The 18,274-nt window shown below is 41.4% G+C and overlaps 1 protein-coding gene across 2 annotated transcripts in view; it reads right to left on the bottom strand.

The window, feature by feature from the left end:
- igf1ra (insulin-like growth factor 1a receptor) overlaps nt 1-18,274 on the bottom strand; it is a 73,523-nt gene that overhangs the window by 8,004 nt on the left and 47,245 nt on the right. Inside the window, exons 3-16 of one of the 2 annotated variants that reach the window (XM_034878794.1) lie at nt 11,743-12,043; nt 10,557-10,693; nt 9,904-10,048; nt 7,961-8,169; nt 7,648-7,774; nt 6,746-6,981; nt 6,465-6,632; nt 5,758-5,965; nt 2,120-2,406; nt 1,865-2,007; nt 1,316-1,481; nt 1,088-1,190; nt 781-851; nt 460-689 (exon numbers count right to left, since the gene is read on the bottom strand). In XM_034878794.1, coding sequence (XP_034734685.1) covers nt 460-689; nt 781-851; nt 1,088-1,190; nt 1,316-1,481; nt 1,865-2,007; nt 2,120-2,406; nt 5,758-5,965; nt 6,465-6,632; nt 6,746-6,981; nt 7,648-7,774; nt 7,961-8,169; nt 9,904-10,048; nt 10,557-10,693; nt 11,743-12,043 — 2,531 coding nt within the window. The remainder of the gene's footprint in view (nt 1-459; nt 690-780; nt 852-1,087; nt 1,191-1,315; nt 1,482-1,864; nt 2,008-2,119; nt 2,407-5,757; nt 5,966-6,464; nt 6,633-6,745; nt 6,982-7,647; nt 7,775-7,960; nt 8,170-9,903; nt 10,049-10,556; nt 10,694-11,742; nt 12,044-18,274) is intronic. The other variant, XM_034878795.1, reaches the window with a different exon arrangement.

The following is an 18,274-nucleotide window of genomic DNA, read 5'->3' as shown; positions in this document are numbered from 1 at the left end:
TAAAGACTGTAAAAAAATGCAATTACTTTAAATAATACAAGTTGGATTTAATAATTGAGTGTTTGATTTTTTCAGCAGCCAGACTTGATACAAAGGTTGTAACAGCAGCTTTCAGAAGGTAAAATCTTTAACACATTCGTTTAACGTAGTTAATGAGGCTGTGATCACGCTGATGAGAGTATCTACACAATCTCCAGGAGGCTAAACCCTGCCTCAGGCTGGAATTGCCTGAGTAAAGACAAGCACAGTGTACTCAGTGCTTGTGACCTGCTGTTACCTTTCTCTCTGCGTCTATGCAGATTAATTAGGAAATTATAATAGTTTGGAGCACTTTCGTGGTTCAGTGCAACGATATGCTGGTTTATTTTAAGCCATATTGTGATGGTTTATCTGCATTTATTCCAGACTTTTTTTACTTAGTTGCCTAATTGTATAGATTTTAGGCTGTGTCCCTCTTACCACATGATGACAGTTAAACTCCTTCATGACAGAGGCTTCGTTCAAGAACTCTATGCGCTCCCTCATGCTGGCCGACTCATTAACCGTCTTGATTGCCACTCGTGTCTCGGGTTCATCCTTCACCACTCCCTTGGCAATGCCTTCGTACACCATACCAAAGGAGCCCTGGCCTAGCTCCTTGTGCATTGTGATCTTCTCCCTGGCCACCTCCCACTCATCTGGGACATACACTGGCAAAACACAGTAAACAGCAGGTCAACAATACATTCCCCCAGCAAAACAAAACTGTGAAATAATTGACAAGATAAAGCACATTCTTACTCTCAGCAGCACTGAAATACTCGGGGTTGACGGACGCGTAAAGGACGCCATTCCCCAATCGGTCGCTGTTCCTGTTGACACAACAATAGCTAAGTTAGTCAGCAGGCAGCAATGATTGTGGATGTGATGTGTAATTCTCTATAAGAACTTCACTCTTTAACACAGGGGAATGTTAATGAAAACAACACCTATTAACTCTAATTAACATTACACTGGTCATTAAGTTTCATTAGCAGAGCAAGGTAGAACAACATTATCAAGAGACATTGTCTGGCAATGTGGAAAGCATGTTCATGAAGGCACTTACCTCTTTTTGTTCACAAAGTAGAGAATCGTGGTGAGGCTGGCAATGGAAAGGGTCACAATGATGGGAATTATGATGACCAAGTAGAATGTAACACCATCGCCTCCTGCCAGATAGAACAGGGAAATAACAGTGGTCAGCACTGTCTAAAGGTGTTGTTTCATATCTACTTTAAATCAGTCAACAGCTGTTTTCAATACACAGTATTTAATGTGAGGATAGTTGCATTACGTATGGGTGGAGGCACATAGAAGGACACGCTCTCCGTCCAGGAACCGTTCCCCGCTAGTGAAGTGGCACGCACGCGAGCAGAGTAGTTCCCTGAGCCCAGGTTGGTCAGCCGAGCTCCTCTGTTCTCCCGGTACTGCTGCCGCGACACACACTCATGTTTCTCAGGCTGAAAGGAAACAAACATGGTGGTTACTCTTTAAAAGACAGTGATCAATCTGGGTCAGGTAAGGCGTGCAAAATTGTGTACTGTGCATTCTGTTTAAACAAAAAAAATATATATTTGAGCCAGTATGAGGACTATGAGATTTATCTCTTTTAAAGTCTCGCTCTGCTGAAAATTGGGTTTTGCCTGTTGTTGCTTCACTTGGATGTGTAAGCTTTTCTGTGCAGAATGTTGTATGCGCACAGTTTGACACTAGACGGCCATTTTCACATTTATCTGCTGAAGGCGGAAAGTATCTTTCTGCTTATGTGCTGTGATATTTTGTATTTTCATACTTCTTAAAAACATGTCTGAGGGGATTTTTAGTTATACCCGGCCTGACTCACCTCAGTCCCCAGACCGAACTTGATCTCATACATCAGGATGAGTCCGTTTGGCATGGCGGGTTCAGGCCAATGCAGCACCACACAACCTTCAACCTTCTCACTCCTCTCATAGATCACCTTTCCAGGGATGTCATCTGCTTTGACTGGCAAACACGCACAATTACAAAACATTTCAACAAGCCTGTGTCTACAATGCACCGTAAGAGAAGATGTTACGGCATAGTGTGCTGTGTTGTATCCAGGGCCCTTTCTAACCTGCAGGTTTGGTCCTGGAGAAGACGAAGGCCCCAGCGCTACAGCGCCCTACCTCCTCGTTGCATGCATGGATGTCAATGCGGTAGACAGTGAAGGGACGCAGGTTCGGAATCTCTAAATTTTCTGCTGTGGTCTTGTCATCGGAGAAGGGGTACTCCTTGATAGGAGGAATGCCATCTGTACTGTTATCCCCCGGGCCAAGGGTGGTGTTTCCCTTACCAACACCCTCATGCAGCAATGTGTTGTTAGCCACACCAAAAACATCTCTACGTCGACGATCTGGAGGTCTGAAAAACAGAGATTACAAGAGCTGTAAGAAAGTAGATTTAAGTAAAGTGAGCGCTGTTATATTATAACAAAAGACAAAAAGGGTATACAGTATGTATACCCTGTATGTATGTATGTACCTGGAAATTCTATTATGACAAAGAATTGTAGGTTTTATAACCCCCAAAAGCATTTTACACAAAGCTGAAGCATGTTACTGAACCGGGTGGAGTGAGTGCATATTTGTCCGTGCGTATTTAAATATATGTGTGCGTGTGTGCGCCGTGTGTCCAGATGCTGCATACTACTCCCTGTGGAGCTGTGTCGAAGGATGAGGTCAGACAGATCATAGCGAGGGGGACAGACGGAGACAGAGAAAAAGACAGACACAATGCGATTTTTCCGGTTAGAAAAAAAAAAAAAACTCTGTCCATTGATTCCAATCAACAATTAAAAAGTCTAAAAGGGAAGAAAAGCTGACATGACAGAAAATGGGGCTTAGACTTTTGTGACACTGACATTCTGAACCAAACTGTTCAGCGGCCAAACTGAGGGCGTTTGCGGTGAACGGACACGTGGTCTCATAGTGCAGAAGATAAGCTGTGGTGCCGCCTAGAGCTGGACATAGTCATTATTGAGGGCAAGCAGGCACTGACAGCTGTGACTGTAGCAGCAGCAGAGGATCAACAGACGCCACAGGGCACCTTGCCAACAGTAGTTACCTGTGACGCCTACAGGGCAGTCAGCTCAGGCAGATGGACAAAGGAGAGAGTCCTGATTGAGTTGGAAAATGAAAGCTGTATTGACAGCAGGTGACAACAGCTATAGGGAGCATTGACAGAGTTCTTACACATTGAGGACAGCATGAACAGGTGGTTAGGTTTTTATTACATTATATGAAACAGCTTAGACATGATTTAAACTGCATACTAGGAATTAAGGCTGGAACTAAAAATTATTTTCATTATTGATTAATCGGACAATTTTGTCCTCAATCAATTCATTGTTGAGTCCATGTAGGTGTGTGTGTATATATATTTATAGAAGGACTGTCACAATTTTCACAAGATAAAGACTAACTGGGCCTTGTTTTGTCCGGCAACACTCCCAAAACCCCAAAATATGAATTCTTGTTTTTCTTTAAAGGAATGCTTAAAATTATAATTTGATTATTAAAATAACTGCTGATTATTTTTCTGTTTATCAACTAATCGTTTCAGCTCTACCAGGCATAATAAAACTCTAAACTCAGAGACCTAACTGAGCAAAGCTAATATCAAGCATCTTTTGTGCCTGAGCAGACATACACGTACACAAGGAGTGTACAGGCACAGACAGATCCGTGGGAAAGACCAGTCACACTGACGTGTCGGCATTCCTCTCTGACAGTTATAACTGTCCAATCAAAAGTCCAGCACTCAAAAATGATACTACTGAAAATACATCAAACATGTATGAAAACTGACATGAGAGTGCTGACAAAAGTGACAGATGCAGAGTTATTGACCCATCCTGTATCAAAAGCAATAGAATAAGAGGAAGAGAAATTGATAGACCCACTGAGAGGCCAGATGAAAGAAAACTTGAGGATTCAATGTATGTATGTGCAATGAGAGTTAGGGTTAAGAAGGGCAGTCCCAACACTTTGAGAAGGCTCCCCAGCTGACTGAAGAATGACCTTATAACTAGTGAGTTACCACAGTTAGTGTTCTGACCTTGCCCCCTAAAAAAAGATCTACCTTTACGCAAACGAATCCAGAGAGGAAAGCTGTAACTAAACATCCAGTCTGGCACATTAATAGCGCTAAGCTTTAACTGCAGCAACAAATAGAACAGGTTCAAAATCTCTGGATGTGACCGCAGAAGAGATAACTTCCAGGGAGTCCTTATTAATTTATCTTGTATGTATTCATCATAAGTTTCCACCAACAGCAGGCAATTACAGTGAATTCAGGCTCCAGTCAGCTGATAACAGGTTTTGGATCGTACCACAAGGTCTCCTAAAAAGACACTGGCAGCCATCCTCCTTGTGCAGCCACCCTCCCCCTCTTTCACGAAATCAGTCTGCCTTCCTTACTTTCTGTTTGTCATCTATCGCTGATGGGGCTCTTCCCGCATTCATTTAAATTCCAGATGGAGTCACTGTACATTTCCTGGCAGCTGTCTTGCTCCACAAAAAAAATTTAAACAACTCACGGACAAAGAGAGCATGCTAGGGGAGGAGGAGAGTGGAGTGCCAAGTGGAGGGGGACGAAATGGAAAACATTTCCTCTTCTTTTTGTTTCTATTTTAACCCACCCTCTTTCCCCTAACCCTGGGTCCAAACCCTGAACTTTTGAGTAAAACAAAAAAGCCTCCCAGATTCTGAGCCCTTTCCCTGGAGTGGTTTAGTAATAATGCTGACTCTGTTTCCTAGACAGCTATACTATAACAAATCAACACAGCCAGAGAGAGAAGGGAGAGGAGGGGAAGAGTACGAGTTCAATTACAACAGCAAGCTGTGCTTTATTATTCTTCCTCCAAAGACATATCGATCCAATTCCACAAGAGCATAGCAAAGGAAAAAAAGAAGGATATCATAACGCTGTTTGAATGAATGAACTTTGGAGACTCAAGAGACACAATTTAAAGCTATGGATTTATAAGATACCTGCTGAGTGTTCTTACTGGGAAGCAACAAGTATATCAAAGGTCTCCATGTTTTACTGTGATGGACGTTGGAGATGGAGTGTTAAGGCAAATCACAAATGCATAGATTGTGTGTGGCTGTCCTCATAAAAGTGTGGGAGAAGGACGGAGCAGAAGTCTTTGAAACAGTGAAACATCCTTAGCCACGAGCAAGTTAAATGATAACAGAACACAGATGTCAGTCCCTATTGTGAGGAACAAAAGCCTAAGCAGCTACGAGTGTGCAGCCAAACTAGGCCCTTCAGACTCCTTAATCACATCTCTCTCCTGGGTTTGTTTGTGCTGCCTAAATTGCTGCCTGCTAGGTCCTAACATCCCCTGTGCCACTGTTTCCAAGGCAACATAAAGCCACAAGAGTGCTAAGAAGGCTTTGATTCCTACTCAGCATGTCTCCTCATCTGCACCGCCTGACAAAAGGGCTGAGCCCAGCAGGCCAGCTTAGCCCCAACCAGGTCCATCTACGCCCCTGTGCTCGGATCCTGTCAGCACCACAGAGGAGCCCTTTCGCCCAAGGCCGCCACCTCATTCCTCATTTTGACCCGTCAAGACAAAAAAGTTCAGCTTTTTGATGGCCATCTCCCCAGAATGAAAGGAGGCACAGAGCAGGAGCTGTAAACAGTTTAACGAGGTCCCTGTGAGGGTGGTTATATTATAACTCCACTAAGATCTGTGGCTTACTATACCTTGGCAGAAAAATGGCATTGTGAAGGAAGTTCTCGAACTTTTTAAAAAAGACACGGTCATCCTTCTCCCGGTCTTTCTCCTCAGGTGTCTTCTGGCAAATACAGCATGGGCCCTTCTCTGCGCCTGCCAGGTCTGACTTGGTGGGCTTGGTGTTCTCTTCCATGTCCATGAACCCTGTGGCTGGGATACGGATTGGGATCTTCAGCTCTGTTTTAGGAGAAAACAAGAATGTTTAGCAATGGGATACATTTTCACAGCAGCTGCTTATAATATTTTCCTGCACAGGTATTTTTTCCATATTAAAGAAATAGTTTAACATTTTAAGGAAGTAGACAGTCTCAGTTGTGCTGAGAGAAAATCAGAAGATTGATCCCACTCTCATGTCTGTATGTTATTATGAAGCTACAGCCGGCAGCTTTTTAGCTTAGCTCATTTAAATTATATATTGTTTGTTTAATATGTACAAAAATTCAAGCGTTTCCAGTCTTTATGCTAAGCTAAGCTTACTAGCTGCTGGCTGTAGCTACATAATTAAGTATGTAGAAATTTAGTAATTAGATTGCTGTCAATCGTCTCAATTAACTCTCTGTAAGAAAGCAAATAAAAGTATTTCCCAGAAAGTCAGAATTTTTATTGACAGGGAAGGAGTAGGCGAGCTCATACAATGAAAATTTGGTTATTGTTTGGTAGAATAAGTTATGCACACCTTTGGAGCAGTAGTTATGTTGGTAGAGCTCCCTGTCCTCAGGCTGCTGCTGCCAGCGGACCAGGTAGTAGGTCAGATTGCCGTTGGGAAAGGCTGGAGGTGACCACTTCACCATGAGGCTGGTTGAAGAGTTGGCATATGCACGGGCATCTTTAGGCATAGACGGCACTGCAGTAGAGACAAAGTCATGGTATGTTACATTAAAATTGTCTACAGTCATAACTGAGATGGTTGCATTACAATCACTACAGTATTGGTGCCAACAGACTGGTTAGACTTACGCGATGGGCGTGTGCGTATGTAGATTATATCACTCTTTGCTCCGGTAATGTGTTTGCCCTCTACCTGCAGGGTAATGGCCTTCACAAAAATAGCGTACTGGGTCCAGGGCTTGAGCTGTTGAAGACTGACATTTGGGTCATTGTTTTTATCCTGGGGGAAATCCACATCCACCATGTGCCAGCTGTTTGAGCCACAGCCATCCTGCCCGTCAAACTCTGTGATGTTCTGGAAAGGGCTGGTAAAGAAATACAAAATGGCTGTGTATTGACAAAAAAGAACCTCACTTAAAAATGAAATATTCATTTACAAACATTATATCAAATTTCACTGTTGGTATGAAAGCAAAAGACATTCTAGGTCCTGTTTGAATACATGAATCCTCTTTGCCAATGGTTTCACATATTTCCACCAACCATTTTCCAGAGCATTCTAAATATTTTTTGATGGATTAACTGCCTTCAAGGCAGCCATTTGTTTCACTTTGTACAAAGTTTGACGTAATCAAACCCAGATCTCAAACAATAAGCAGACATGGCTGTTGTAAATTTGGTGTTGCATGGATGGTAATCTGAAATCAGGGGGCCTTAAAGGCAGGAAATCAATCCAAAAGCTCAATCACGTCTTTGGGAAATGGTTGTCAGTAATGTTAACTGCACCCAGTAAGTGACAATGGGGGTAAAAAGTGAAAAGCCAGATTGATATGATCATCTAAGATTTAGTGTTTCCATAAAATAGCTATTATTTTGAATGGAATCTTGTGTTTGAAAAATTAAGTTCTGACTTGAATGTCCAAAATAAAAATATTTTTCTGCATTAAAAGAAACCTTGATCCATACCAACTCTGCCTCACTGTAGAATTATTTTACAATATGATATAGAGGCTAACGAGCTGTTTACTCACGACTCCTTGTAGTAGACTATGAAGCTGATAAGGTCTCTGTAGTCCGGCGGCCGGTAGCGCTCCCATGTCAGCCTGATCATATGACTTGATGTAATGTTAGACCTGAACTTCAAGATATGGCTTTCACCTGTTGCAACAGAGCAGGACCCGTAATGAGACACATTCAATATTAAAATGGCATAACAATTGCCTTTTGTTAATGTCCCCACGTTTCGAATGACTGCAAAATCAAATCACAGATTGTGTCTTCTTTTAAGATCACTCGCAACAAAAATGTAGATCAATCTGTCAAAGTTTAAGTGAATATACTTACAGCTGGCTCTTTCACCATTGTTACGGAAATCTCCCTCCTCTGGCTTCATAGCAATGCCTGTCTTCTCCCACATCTTGTGGATCTCAGACATGCAGAGTTTGGGGTTAAGACGAAAGAAGAGACGTCCATTCCCAATTGTCAGGTTGTGATGACTCCAGTCCCAAAGGTACTGGAGGTGCTGGTTGTTGATGGCAGAGAACGAATACATGCTGGTAACAAAAATAGAGCAAGAAAGATTAAAACCATCTCTGATAGGTCAACAAAAAGTGTTTTTTATCATTTAAATGTTTCATGAATTCTAAAGTTGTTGTAAATGTGAGTAAAAAATCCACCTAGTGGCAGCGTTAAGCACTATAAAAATAGGTGGATGGCACATAAGGTCAGGTGTGTGTGTTTGTCTGGGTTTGTACAGAAGAGGACAGAAACTCTAGCAGTCAGTTACGCAGAACACCTGGAATGTCTGCCATCCTCAACAGCATTCCTCTGAGTGAAACTTTACCCTGGAAGAAATGACAACAACAAGACTGACAGGACTTCCCATGACCCCTTTGGCCATTACCAAAAAAACTTTCCCTCTTATATTTATATATATATATATAAAAAGACTGCTGCTGATATCACTGTCTGATGGACCTGAGACTTTTCATTTAGCTTTGTCACCACACCCACTAATCTGGCCATGACATGATATTTATACATTTACATTACAGTGCTCATATTATGCTCATTTTAGGGTTCATACTTCTTAAGAGGTTGTACCAGAATAGGTTTACATGGTTTATATATATTATATTTTAGTTTTACTGCACATTGCTGTGGCTCCTCTTTTCACCCTGTGTGTTGAGCTCTCTGTTTTAGCTACAGAGTGAGGCGTCTCACATCTGTTCCATCTTTGTTGGGTGTCGCACATGCACAGTAGCTAGGTAAGGACTACTAGCCAGCCCGAGGCAGAGTATGAGAGTGTGCCACGCCAGCAGCTAAGCAAGCAATATAACATATCTGCAAATATGAGCCATTTCAAGAGATTATTTAAAATGAATGTATTAAAGGGATACGAAAACGATTTAAAGTGATAGTATTGTATAATGGCTGTATGGTTTCTTGGCATTTATATACTAATACATCTTTATACTAATATATCTATATACAAATATCTATATACTAACATGTCTATATACTAAGTCTAGCATGGATGTGTTATTGAATATGCTATAGATAGATGGTTGAGAAAGAAGAAGAAAAGGAAGAAAACAAACAAAAACTTGTAAAAACAAAAGTGTAAATGTGTGTGTGTATATGTATGCATCTGTGTCTATGATGTGTAAATAACTGAAGCATAAGATTTACTAAAGGATAAAAGTTGAGAAAGGGGGTCGGACCTGATAAGCTTTTTATCAACTTCTTCCTACTCCTTCTTAACATGGGAAATTTTTTGTTTGTTTTGGAAGACTGTGCTGAAAACTACATGACCTTATTTAGTTGTCATTTTAATTATGTATGTATGCATGCATCTAAAACTTTTATTTAAATATTGTTGTTTTTTATATGTTCAAATAAACTATTAAACTAAACATGTGCTACAAAGTGACGCACGTTCATCACAGAAGTAAAGGCTGGACTACAATAGAACTGTTGGGAGCAGTTTGTGAACAGTGTTTTCTGTTGGAAATGGTAGGTCCCTCTGGGGTGGACTTGGGGCTTTTTCAATTTGTTAACCTGTAACATGCACAAAAATATATATAACACAATAAAGGAAAGGGAAAAAGCAAATAAAAACATAATATGAACACTGTAATGTTCACATGCACCATCCAGGGTAGACAGTCCTTTAACAAGAAGTCACTCTGACATTTATGTAACATCACTGCTCATGCCCTCAGTCACCGCACACAAGCATGCACACATTCACAGACAGCAAGTGAAGACAAACAGCGCAGACATACTTGTCGATGAGTTCCTGCCCATTGATGTAACGCAGGCTTTTGAGGAAGGACAGCGAGCCAAGTGCGTGGGAGTGTCGAATCTTTACATAGCCCGTCACTTTCTGAATCAATCCCATGAAGCTCTCCAGCTCAGACGCTATGTTATCTGGGGACAGGAGATGCGCACACACACACACACACACACACACACACACACACACAATTAAATTCCACAGGGAAGCTCTTAAAGCAAATTTCCCAATGAGTCCTAAATTGTATAAGCTTTATCATATGTGGAGATTAGCTTGTGAGCCGGCCAGTCAACTGAGCAATTAAACAGCATTAAAACATAATGTGATAATTGGGTTAGAGAGTGCAGGAAGCGGATATAATGTTGATTTTGTAGCCCTCAATCCCAGCAGCTTAGACCACCCGGGCCATCCACTGTATCTGTCTCAGTAATCAGCATGCTTGCTGGAAGTGCAACATAGTGTAGTAAAGGTATATACTGGGGTCAGTAAAGGATTGATACAGCATATTATATGATATAAATAAATAAATACCCTTTGTAATGGTGGTGAGTGTAGCAAAGTATGGTCTACTAAGCTTAGTTAAACTGCAACATTTAGACATGTGATGTTAAAATCACAGTATTTCTGCATAGCTGTACTCACTTCCACGGCGGATGTTGATGTCCAGGTTGCCTTCGATGACAGTGCAGTCCTTCAGGGACTGGGCAGCATCAACAGAGTCAATGACAGGTGATGTGCAGGGTTTATCACACGGGCCATTGCAGGCATTGCATAACATACTGTTTACAGGAGAAGAAGAGGGACAGAGTGAATAACAAGAAAGAACGAATGAGGGAGAAAAGAAAGAACAGTCAGAGAATGAGCAAAATCCTACATGAACTTTTTTACCTAACCCTGAAATCATTTGTCCACTCCCACTTTCAAAGGATTTAGGCAAATACATTTACTGCATGATACAAGGTCACCCCTCACATGGAGAGCTTGATCTTTTATGGGCCCTTGTCTGAACTGATGCAGATAGTTGGTATGGGAAGTTTGGGAATTGACTAGACAAAACAGGGAAGAAAGTTGCGTTCAAAGAAATGTTCTTGTTCTTAGTGAATGTCAAACAAAGGAAATGTCAAGTGGACATTTCTGCTGGGTCTCTTCTAAAAACAGAACTTTGAGTATTATTCTGTAAAATCTAGTAGTGGAGAGTGTTGAAAACAAGGGGCTGTATTGACATCCTTTCACTCTCAGTAAGTTTAAACTTGAATCATTAACGTGCTCTTAACCATTCACACTTCCAGCTTAGAGTCCTACTTTGAGAACCAAGAGAAGTTTATCTTAGAAGATTTTTTTTTGCATTTTTTGGCCTTTATTGACAGGACAGCTGGAGAAATGTAGGGGGGGGGGGGGGGGGGTGACATGCAGCAAAGGACTGGAGGTCGAAGGCAAACCCAGGTCCGCCGCGTCAAGGAGTAAACCTCCTGATATGGGCGCCTGCTCTACTAACTGTGCAATTCAGGCGCCCAAGGACCTTTTTTTCTTTTTTTTTATGCAAATAAATTGATTACGCAGTACATAGTGGACACAGGTGCCTTTAGTGTCTGGGAATACTGACAAGAAATGCTAGTCACAGAAAAAGTAGCCAGTAATACTAAGAACTCTGACTGTCTCTGTGAAAGAGATCAGGTTGTGATTCCGTTAAAATTCAAATACAGAACATTAACAAAAATTACTTGTCCTACTCTTAAAATGCTTCCTAATGTTTTCTTTATGCAGAGTTTCACCTGGCATAGCATTTCCAAACCATTAGGAAAACTAGAAGTGAAGGGTACGTCTTTACCGATTAGTCTCGTTGCGTGTGAAACCAGAGGGGCAGTCGGGCATACATTCTCCCCCGTGGATGACAAAGTGAGTGTCCCCAGGCAGGTGCACTTGGGAGCACAGGTCCATGGTTATGCAGCGCCAGCCCTCAAACTTGAAAGTGTCTGGGGGACAGTCTGGCACACAGTGACCCTCGTGGTAGTAGTGGAGGCAGCCGGAGCAGGCCATGTCTTTGTTGGGTTCAGTGCAGGTTCCCAGGCACTGGCTGTGGCAACACTCTCCCTTGTCTGTACAGGATAACTTGCAGTGTTCTGGGCATACTGGAGGAGACAGAGAAAGGTGAGGAAGAGAACAGGTTTAGGGTGGTGTAAACAGTCTGTACTGATAAGCACTATTACAGATTCAAACAATCATAAAAAGGTGTACAAGATACAAAACTAATGCTTATAAATAACTGATTGTGATTTAAATGACATGTACAAATGTAGAATATCTTTAGAATGTATGATTATTAAGATGTGTTTGTATTATTACAGACTAGAAAGCAAATAAATACATGTGTTTTAAAGAGGAGTATGGGGTCAGTGTGCATCCACAATCCGTAGAATTTTCAAGTCATCAACCGTTGAGGCATAAGTCGAAGTTCACAGAACAAACCACCCAATGAAAATGCGCTGTTCCAAATTGCAGAAGTTGCAAAACATTGTATAGGTTGTAAAGAACTCATGATGGTCATTTGTTTAACTTGCAGCATTAGGAGGTCATATGTACTGATATCAAAAACCTTTACAATCAAACACGTCTTAACAAGTTACATGTTAACATCGGGCCCCTTCTTTGATGTCACCTTCACAATTCTTGCATCCATTGAACTTGTGAGTTTATGGAGAGTTTCTGCTTGAATTTCTTTGCAGGTTGTCAACATAGCCTGCCAGAGGTGCTGTTTTAATGCAAACTGCCTCCCCCCCTCATAGATCTTTTGCTTGAGGATGCGCCAAAGGTTCTCAATAGGGTTGAGGTCAGGGGAGGATCGGGGCCACACCATGATTTCCTCTCCTTTTATGACCATAGCAGCCAATGACACAGAGGCATTCTTTGCAGCATAAGATGGTGCACTGTGATGCATGAAGATGATTTTGCTACAAAAGGAACAGTTCTTCTTTTTGTACCATGGAATGAAATGGTCAGTCAGAAACTCTATATACTTTCCCAAGGCCATTTTCACACCTTCAGGGACCCTAAAGAAGCCTAACAGCTCTCTCCCCATGATTCCGGCCCAAGACATGACTCCGTCACTTCCGTGTTAACGTTGCAGCCTTATTGGGACACGGTGGCCATTGACCAACCACTACTCCATCCATCTGGACTGGATGGTCCAGATGGATTGCATGGCACTCATCAGTAAACAAGATTGAAAATTAGTCTTCATGTATTTCTGGGCCAATTGCAACCGTTTCTGCTTGTAAGCATTGGTAAGGGGTGGCCGAATAGTAGGTTTATGCACAACTGCAAGCCTCTGGAGCATCCTACACTTTGAGGTTTGCGGGACTCCAGAGGCACCAACAGCTTCAAATACCTGTTTGCTGCTTTGTAATGGCAGTTTAGCAGTTGCTCTCTTAATCCAATGAATTTGTCTGGCACTAACCTTCCAATGTACATATACAGTCAGTTGCCAGTTTATTACTGTAGGTAAACATAGATAATATTAATAGCGTTTAATACAACCATATTGCAATAAATCCTACTTTCATTTTTGTTGAAAATGTTAAAGAGAGGGGTTGATTTACCATACAGAGAGATGATTTTGTTCTTCAACCTACCTTGATTATTATGAGTTGGGTGGACAAAATACACCACCTGTCAGTACAACACAATACAATTTAAAAGTACAAACAACTGCATCCTCCAAAATGACCATTAAGTTGAATCAACACATTGCTAACATTTTTACCATCATGAAGGTAGGATTTATTGCGGGGCTGTAGACTGCATTAGCTATACCTCATACACTAGCAACTGATTGTTTAAATTTATGAACTTAATAGATATGCATTTAAGCAATTTGAAAAACAAATTCCTGGTAGAATATGTATGCTTGCCTTTTGTTTTTAAACCAAATTGTTTCTACAATCAAAGTTTACCACTGTGTTGTGTAGACAAATAACAGTATATTATTGTTTCATTACTATTCTTCTATAATGGAAGAAAAAACATTTGCACCTCAAACAAAGCTCTTGCTCTCACTATCACTACAGTTTTGAAGAATGAACAACTGTACGTCCTTCCAGGCTGAGAAAAATGATTGCGTGGGGTGTTTCAAATTAAGCTTGAGCAACATGAATAATAGAAACTCCTCACTGTTTGCTGAGAAACCAAAACCCATAACAATATGTTATCAATAACAGATAGCAAGATCCCGTTGCTTGGGACAGACATTAGACAGATTGTGCATTCTCCAGTCCTTACAGTTTCTCAAATTTATTGGACAGAGCTTACAAAATGACCATTAATATGTCAGACTTCAACTCTAGAGAATATGTCTTTCATAATCCAAACTTTGACACAGAAGTAAGTAAAGTTACTCATTTCAGGTAATAAGGCAAAAATTAGGTCAGTGCTTGTTTGTAGATTTACCAATCACTAAATGGGCTTTACAATTTACAAATAGCAGTGACAGAGATGAAAATGGCACACGTAAGGCGTCTGTTTACAATGTTCAAAAACATTTTTACTGTAGCCTATTTTTAGAGAAGCACGTCTGGAAAAGCAGATGTAACGTGTAGAAAGCAGATGATTCCAACTGCTAACTAATCTGGAGACACTGCAGGCCAGGCAAGGGTGTCCTAGTTTCAGGTCCTTTTCATAAAAAAGTGCGTGCGTGCGTGCGTGCGTGCGTGCGTGCGTGATTGTGAAAGGCCAGGTGACAAGGTGCTTTCTTCTAATGATTGTTCACTGTAGAGGTGTCTCTGGGAAAGACTGAGTCCCAGGTTTAGGTTTCTTTGGGGAAAAATCCAACACATAAGGAATCTATCCTCATTTATAAAAAACTGCCCCTTGTGATGTTTCTGTATAAGAGAAGTAAATGTTACTTATTTATTGTCATGCTCCATGTTATTCCTGCAAGAACATTTTTATTTCGGCAATAAAGCAAAACTGAACTGAAATAAGAGGCAGAGCACTCTTGGTTCCTTAGCAACCGCCTCCTGGTGCAAAGCCAAAATGGAAGAAATTGTGCAAACACACTCTCACACACACACACACACACACACACACACACACACACACACACGCTCTCAAACAAAAGTACATATCTTTCATGAGTGTTATTGTAATTTGCAAGATGGTGACACTACACATTTTACTTCATTGTCATAATAATCATTATTTCCGCCATCCCCATAACGGATACTTTTACATGAGTACACATGATGAAGAATGCGTGTGCATGTTATGTGAAAATTTGTGTGTGCCAGAGAGCAAAGAGGAAAAGGAACTCAACTTGTTTATTTGCGAGTGTCAGTACTGTTGGGTCACTTTGTGAATCAGTCAAGAAAATGAAGCTGGCTGCTGAGCTAATCTCTTGATGAATATTTAATGTTGCTTTACAAAAACATCTGTGTAGGTTAAGAATGTGACGGTGTACTACAGTAATGCTGTAGAGAAAACACACACTCACACGGTGCCGACTCCAGTTTTGCTTCACAAGGGAAGGGAATTCTCATTCTCACTCCTGACTGTTTCTTAAATACTTGCCATTCTTTATCACATTCAGTCAAATCTAACAAGTACAGAAGAGGTGAAATGCTGTGTTTGGAAAATTCCTTTAGGATTCTTTGACAAAAAGAGAAACCCAAAACATCCTAAAAAAATGCAATCTTATTCAGTAGACCTGAAACAATAACTTTATTGTTCATACACTGTAGTGCCTCAGGAATTTCTAATAATTATCTCCTGATAAGATAGACCTTGAAATTACACAGCAGTAGCAGTAGGAGTATTTTCATGATGGCAAGAGAAAGGCCCCTTTACTGTGTTATGTACAGCTTCCCACTAAATGCTCTGCTACACCAGGAGTTGACTGGCTCTGTGGTACTTCATGAATAGTGTATCTAACTATTCTGGATCTGGTCCTAAACAAATGGCAATTTTTGTTTCCAAACTACAGTATCAAAGGTCATCACACACAGGTTCCCACATGACAGCTTAGACATATGATGCTGAAAGGAGTGTTTAAAGCAGGCAGATTAGTGTTGCACATTTGCAGAGGGAGAAAAACAAAAAGAGGGAAACATCAGGTAGGCTTCATTTTTCTTGGAATCCGACCAAAAGGGGGCAGCCTAGGCAAACTCTAATGAGCCTCATTGGAGGAGGTCCCTTCCTTTCTGCATCATTTAACAGATTCCTCAATGAAGAGAAATTCTAAACATGCATACCTTCCACCAGAAGAAAGCGCAGGGAGGGGGAGTTGCTGCCTTAAATCCATATAAGTCAACCCGGTTTCACTGTGTGACCAAACAACCCATGGTATCAAGCATACAATCCTCTATTTATAGATGCTCTTAATGCGGCGGCCCTATTTCCACGCTGCTGCTCTCTGCACATAACTATGCAGGACATTGAGGGTTTCCACTACTTCAAAAGAAAGGGACTACCTAACAAGGGGCTCCTCTTATCATCGTTGTAGTCACAAGTGGATGTTTAATATGAGCAGGATTAAATTAGAAGCATTAGCAGGGTGAGATTTGACCATATTTAAAGCACACACTGCATCACATTAAGCAACTGTTGAAACAACTGTACTGAACTATAGAAACAAAAACTTTGACAATGATCTGAGGCTACAAAGCCAAATAAGTCAAACTGCTGGGAGTGGGGCTAGCGAGGTTTATGATGTTCCTCTCATATAGTAGTTATACAACCCCCCCTCCCTCCCTCCTGCTATTTCCCTGAGCAGTCAGGTCAGACACCATAGCCAACCAGCAGCCTGTCCCTGCAGTTTGTCAGAGCACTGCGACACATGGAGTGGCCGGGTCCATTTCGTCAACGGTAGACAAAGCAACATTAGGCACTGAGGAGTCTCCTTCTGAGCAGCTTGTGCATCCCTACAACCACCATTAATACAGCAGCAGAGTGGGGGAGAGGTATTACCAACCACTGAAAGACAGACAAGCACTGTTTGATTTTTGTTCTAAAGGTGTCCTCCAGGCGCTGGACTATGTGAAAAATCTGCAGAATGTTTCGGGCCGCAGAGGATTCAAGGGGGAGAATGTTAATTTCTTGTTCTGCTGCAACAACACAATGACAACTTCAGGAATTGCAAAGGAAACCTGAGATGAGGAGGCTATTTTGGCAACAAACATGATCATGGAGGTTTAATGTGAGATAAGAAAAGAGGAACATGTAGCTTAAAATGAAAATAGAAATAATATACAAGGATGCCCCCAAAAAATAAAAAATAAAAAGACTGCAGTAGAGCAAAAGAGGTGTCAGGCATCAAATGAATTCCTCAGTCAGGCAGGCCTTGCCTTCTTAAAGTTCAACATGCAAAGAAGGTTCAGGGTTATGTGACCCAGAATCCAACAACCATGCTCTACCCCTCCTCTTCAACAGTCTATAGCCACACAAAAAAAAACTTCAATCTGATAACAAGATGGCTAGATTTCAACACTGTCTCTGTGTAAATATGTGTGTGTGTGTGTGTGTGTGTGTGTGTGTGTGTGTGTGTGTGTGTGTGTGTGTGTGTGTGTGTGTGTGGATAAGGGGGTTCATTGAAGAAGTATGTTGGTGCCTGAGAGGAAGAGGATTGCAGTGCAGCAGTACTTCTCATCTGAATGCAAGTCATGCCCCGTTTGCTAGAGAGCACGCTGTGTAAGTAACTACTACACTGTTTACATCAGGACGCTGATGACACTTTCACTGCCAGCAGTACACTGCTGCCTCTGAAGATGTTGTATGGTGTTAAAATATAAGGAATTTGGTAAACTGGTGTAATTTTCCCAAACCAACCATAGGAGTCTGCCATAGTAAAATATTAAATTATCTAATAATCATTTTTCATATAACATAATGAGCGTGCAGTATGTTTTCCCTGCGTCATTGAAGATAAGTAGAAGGCGTGACGGACAGTTGGGAAATCATTCATTATTCACAGTGTGTCTCGAGGGCAGGGACAACGGGGAGGAGGGTGTCTGGAATGAGGAGGGAGGGGTTAAACTGAGAGCTATCTGCTGGACCAATGGCAGGTGAGAAGGGGCGGTTCTAAACATGATGATTGACATGTTTTTGAGTCTGAAGCAGAGATGGTAAACAAGTCCTCTCTTGAGCAGGCATTCGGAGGGGGAGTCGTAACCATAGTGATAAGCCATGGCTTTTCCGCTTTATCGTTATAGAGAAACCACAAGTTAAGGAAAAACCTGAATATACTTCGCTTACTCAACAACAAATCCTTGGTAAGATCATTCCTGTCCCTGACCCTTAACTGAAACGTCAGCTAAATAACAAAACATGACTCGGAAGCTGGGATGAAAAGTAATGTATTCTGCAGGAAGTAA

Source organism: Etheostoma cragini, chromosome 8, assembly GCF_013103735.1.
Source record: "Etheostoma cragini isolate CJK2018 chromosome 8, CSU_Ecrag_1.0, whole genome shotgun sequence".
Classification (NCBI taxonomy): domain Eukaryota; kingdom Metazoa; phylum Chordata; class Actinopteri; order Perciformes; family Percidae; genus Etheostoma; species Etheostoma cragini.
This window is presented reverse-complemented; position numbering and strand designations above follow the sequence as displayed.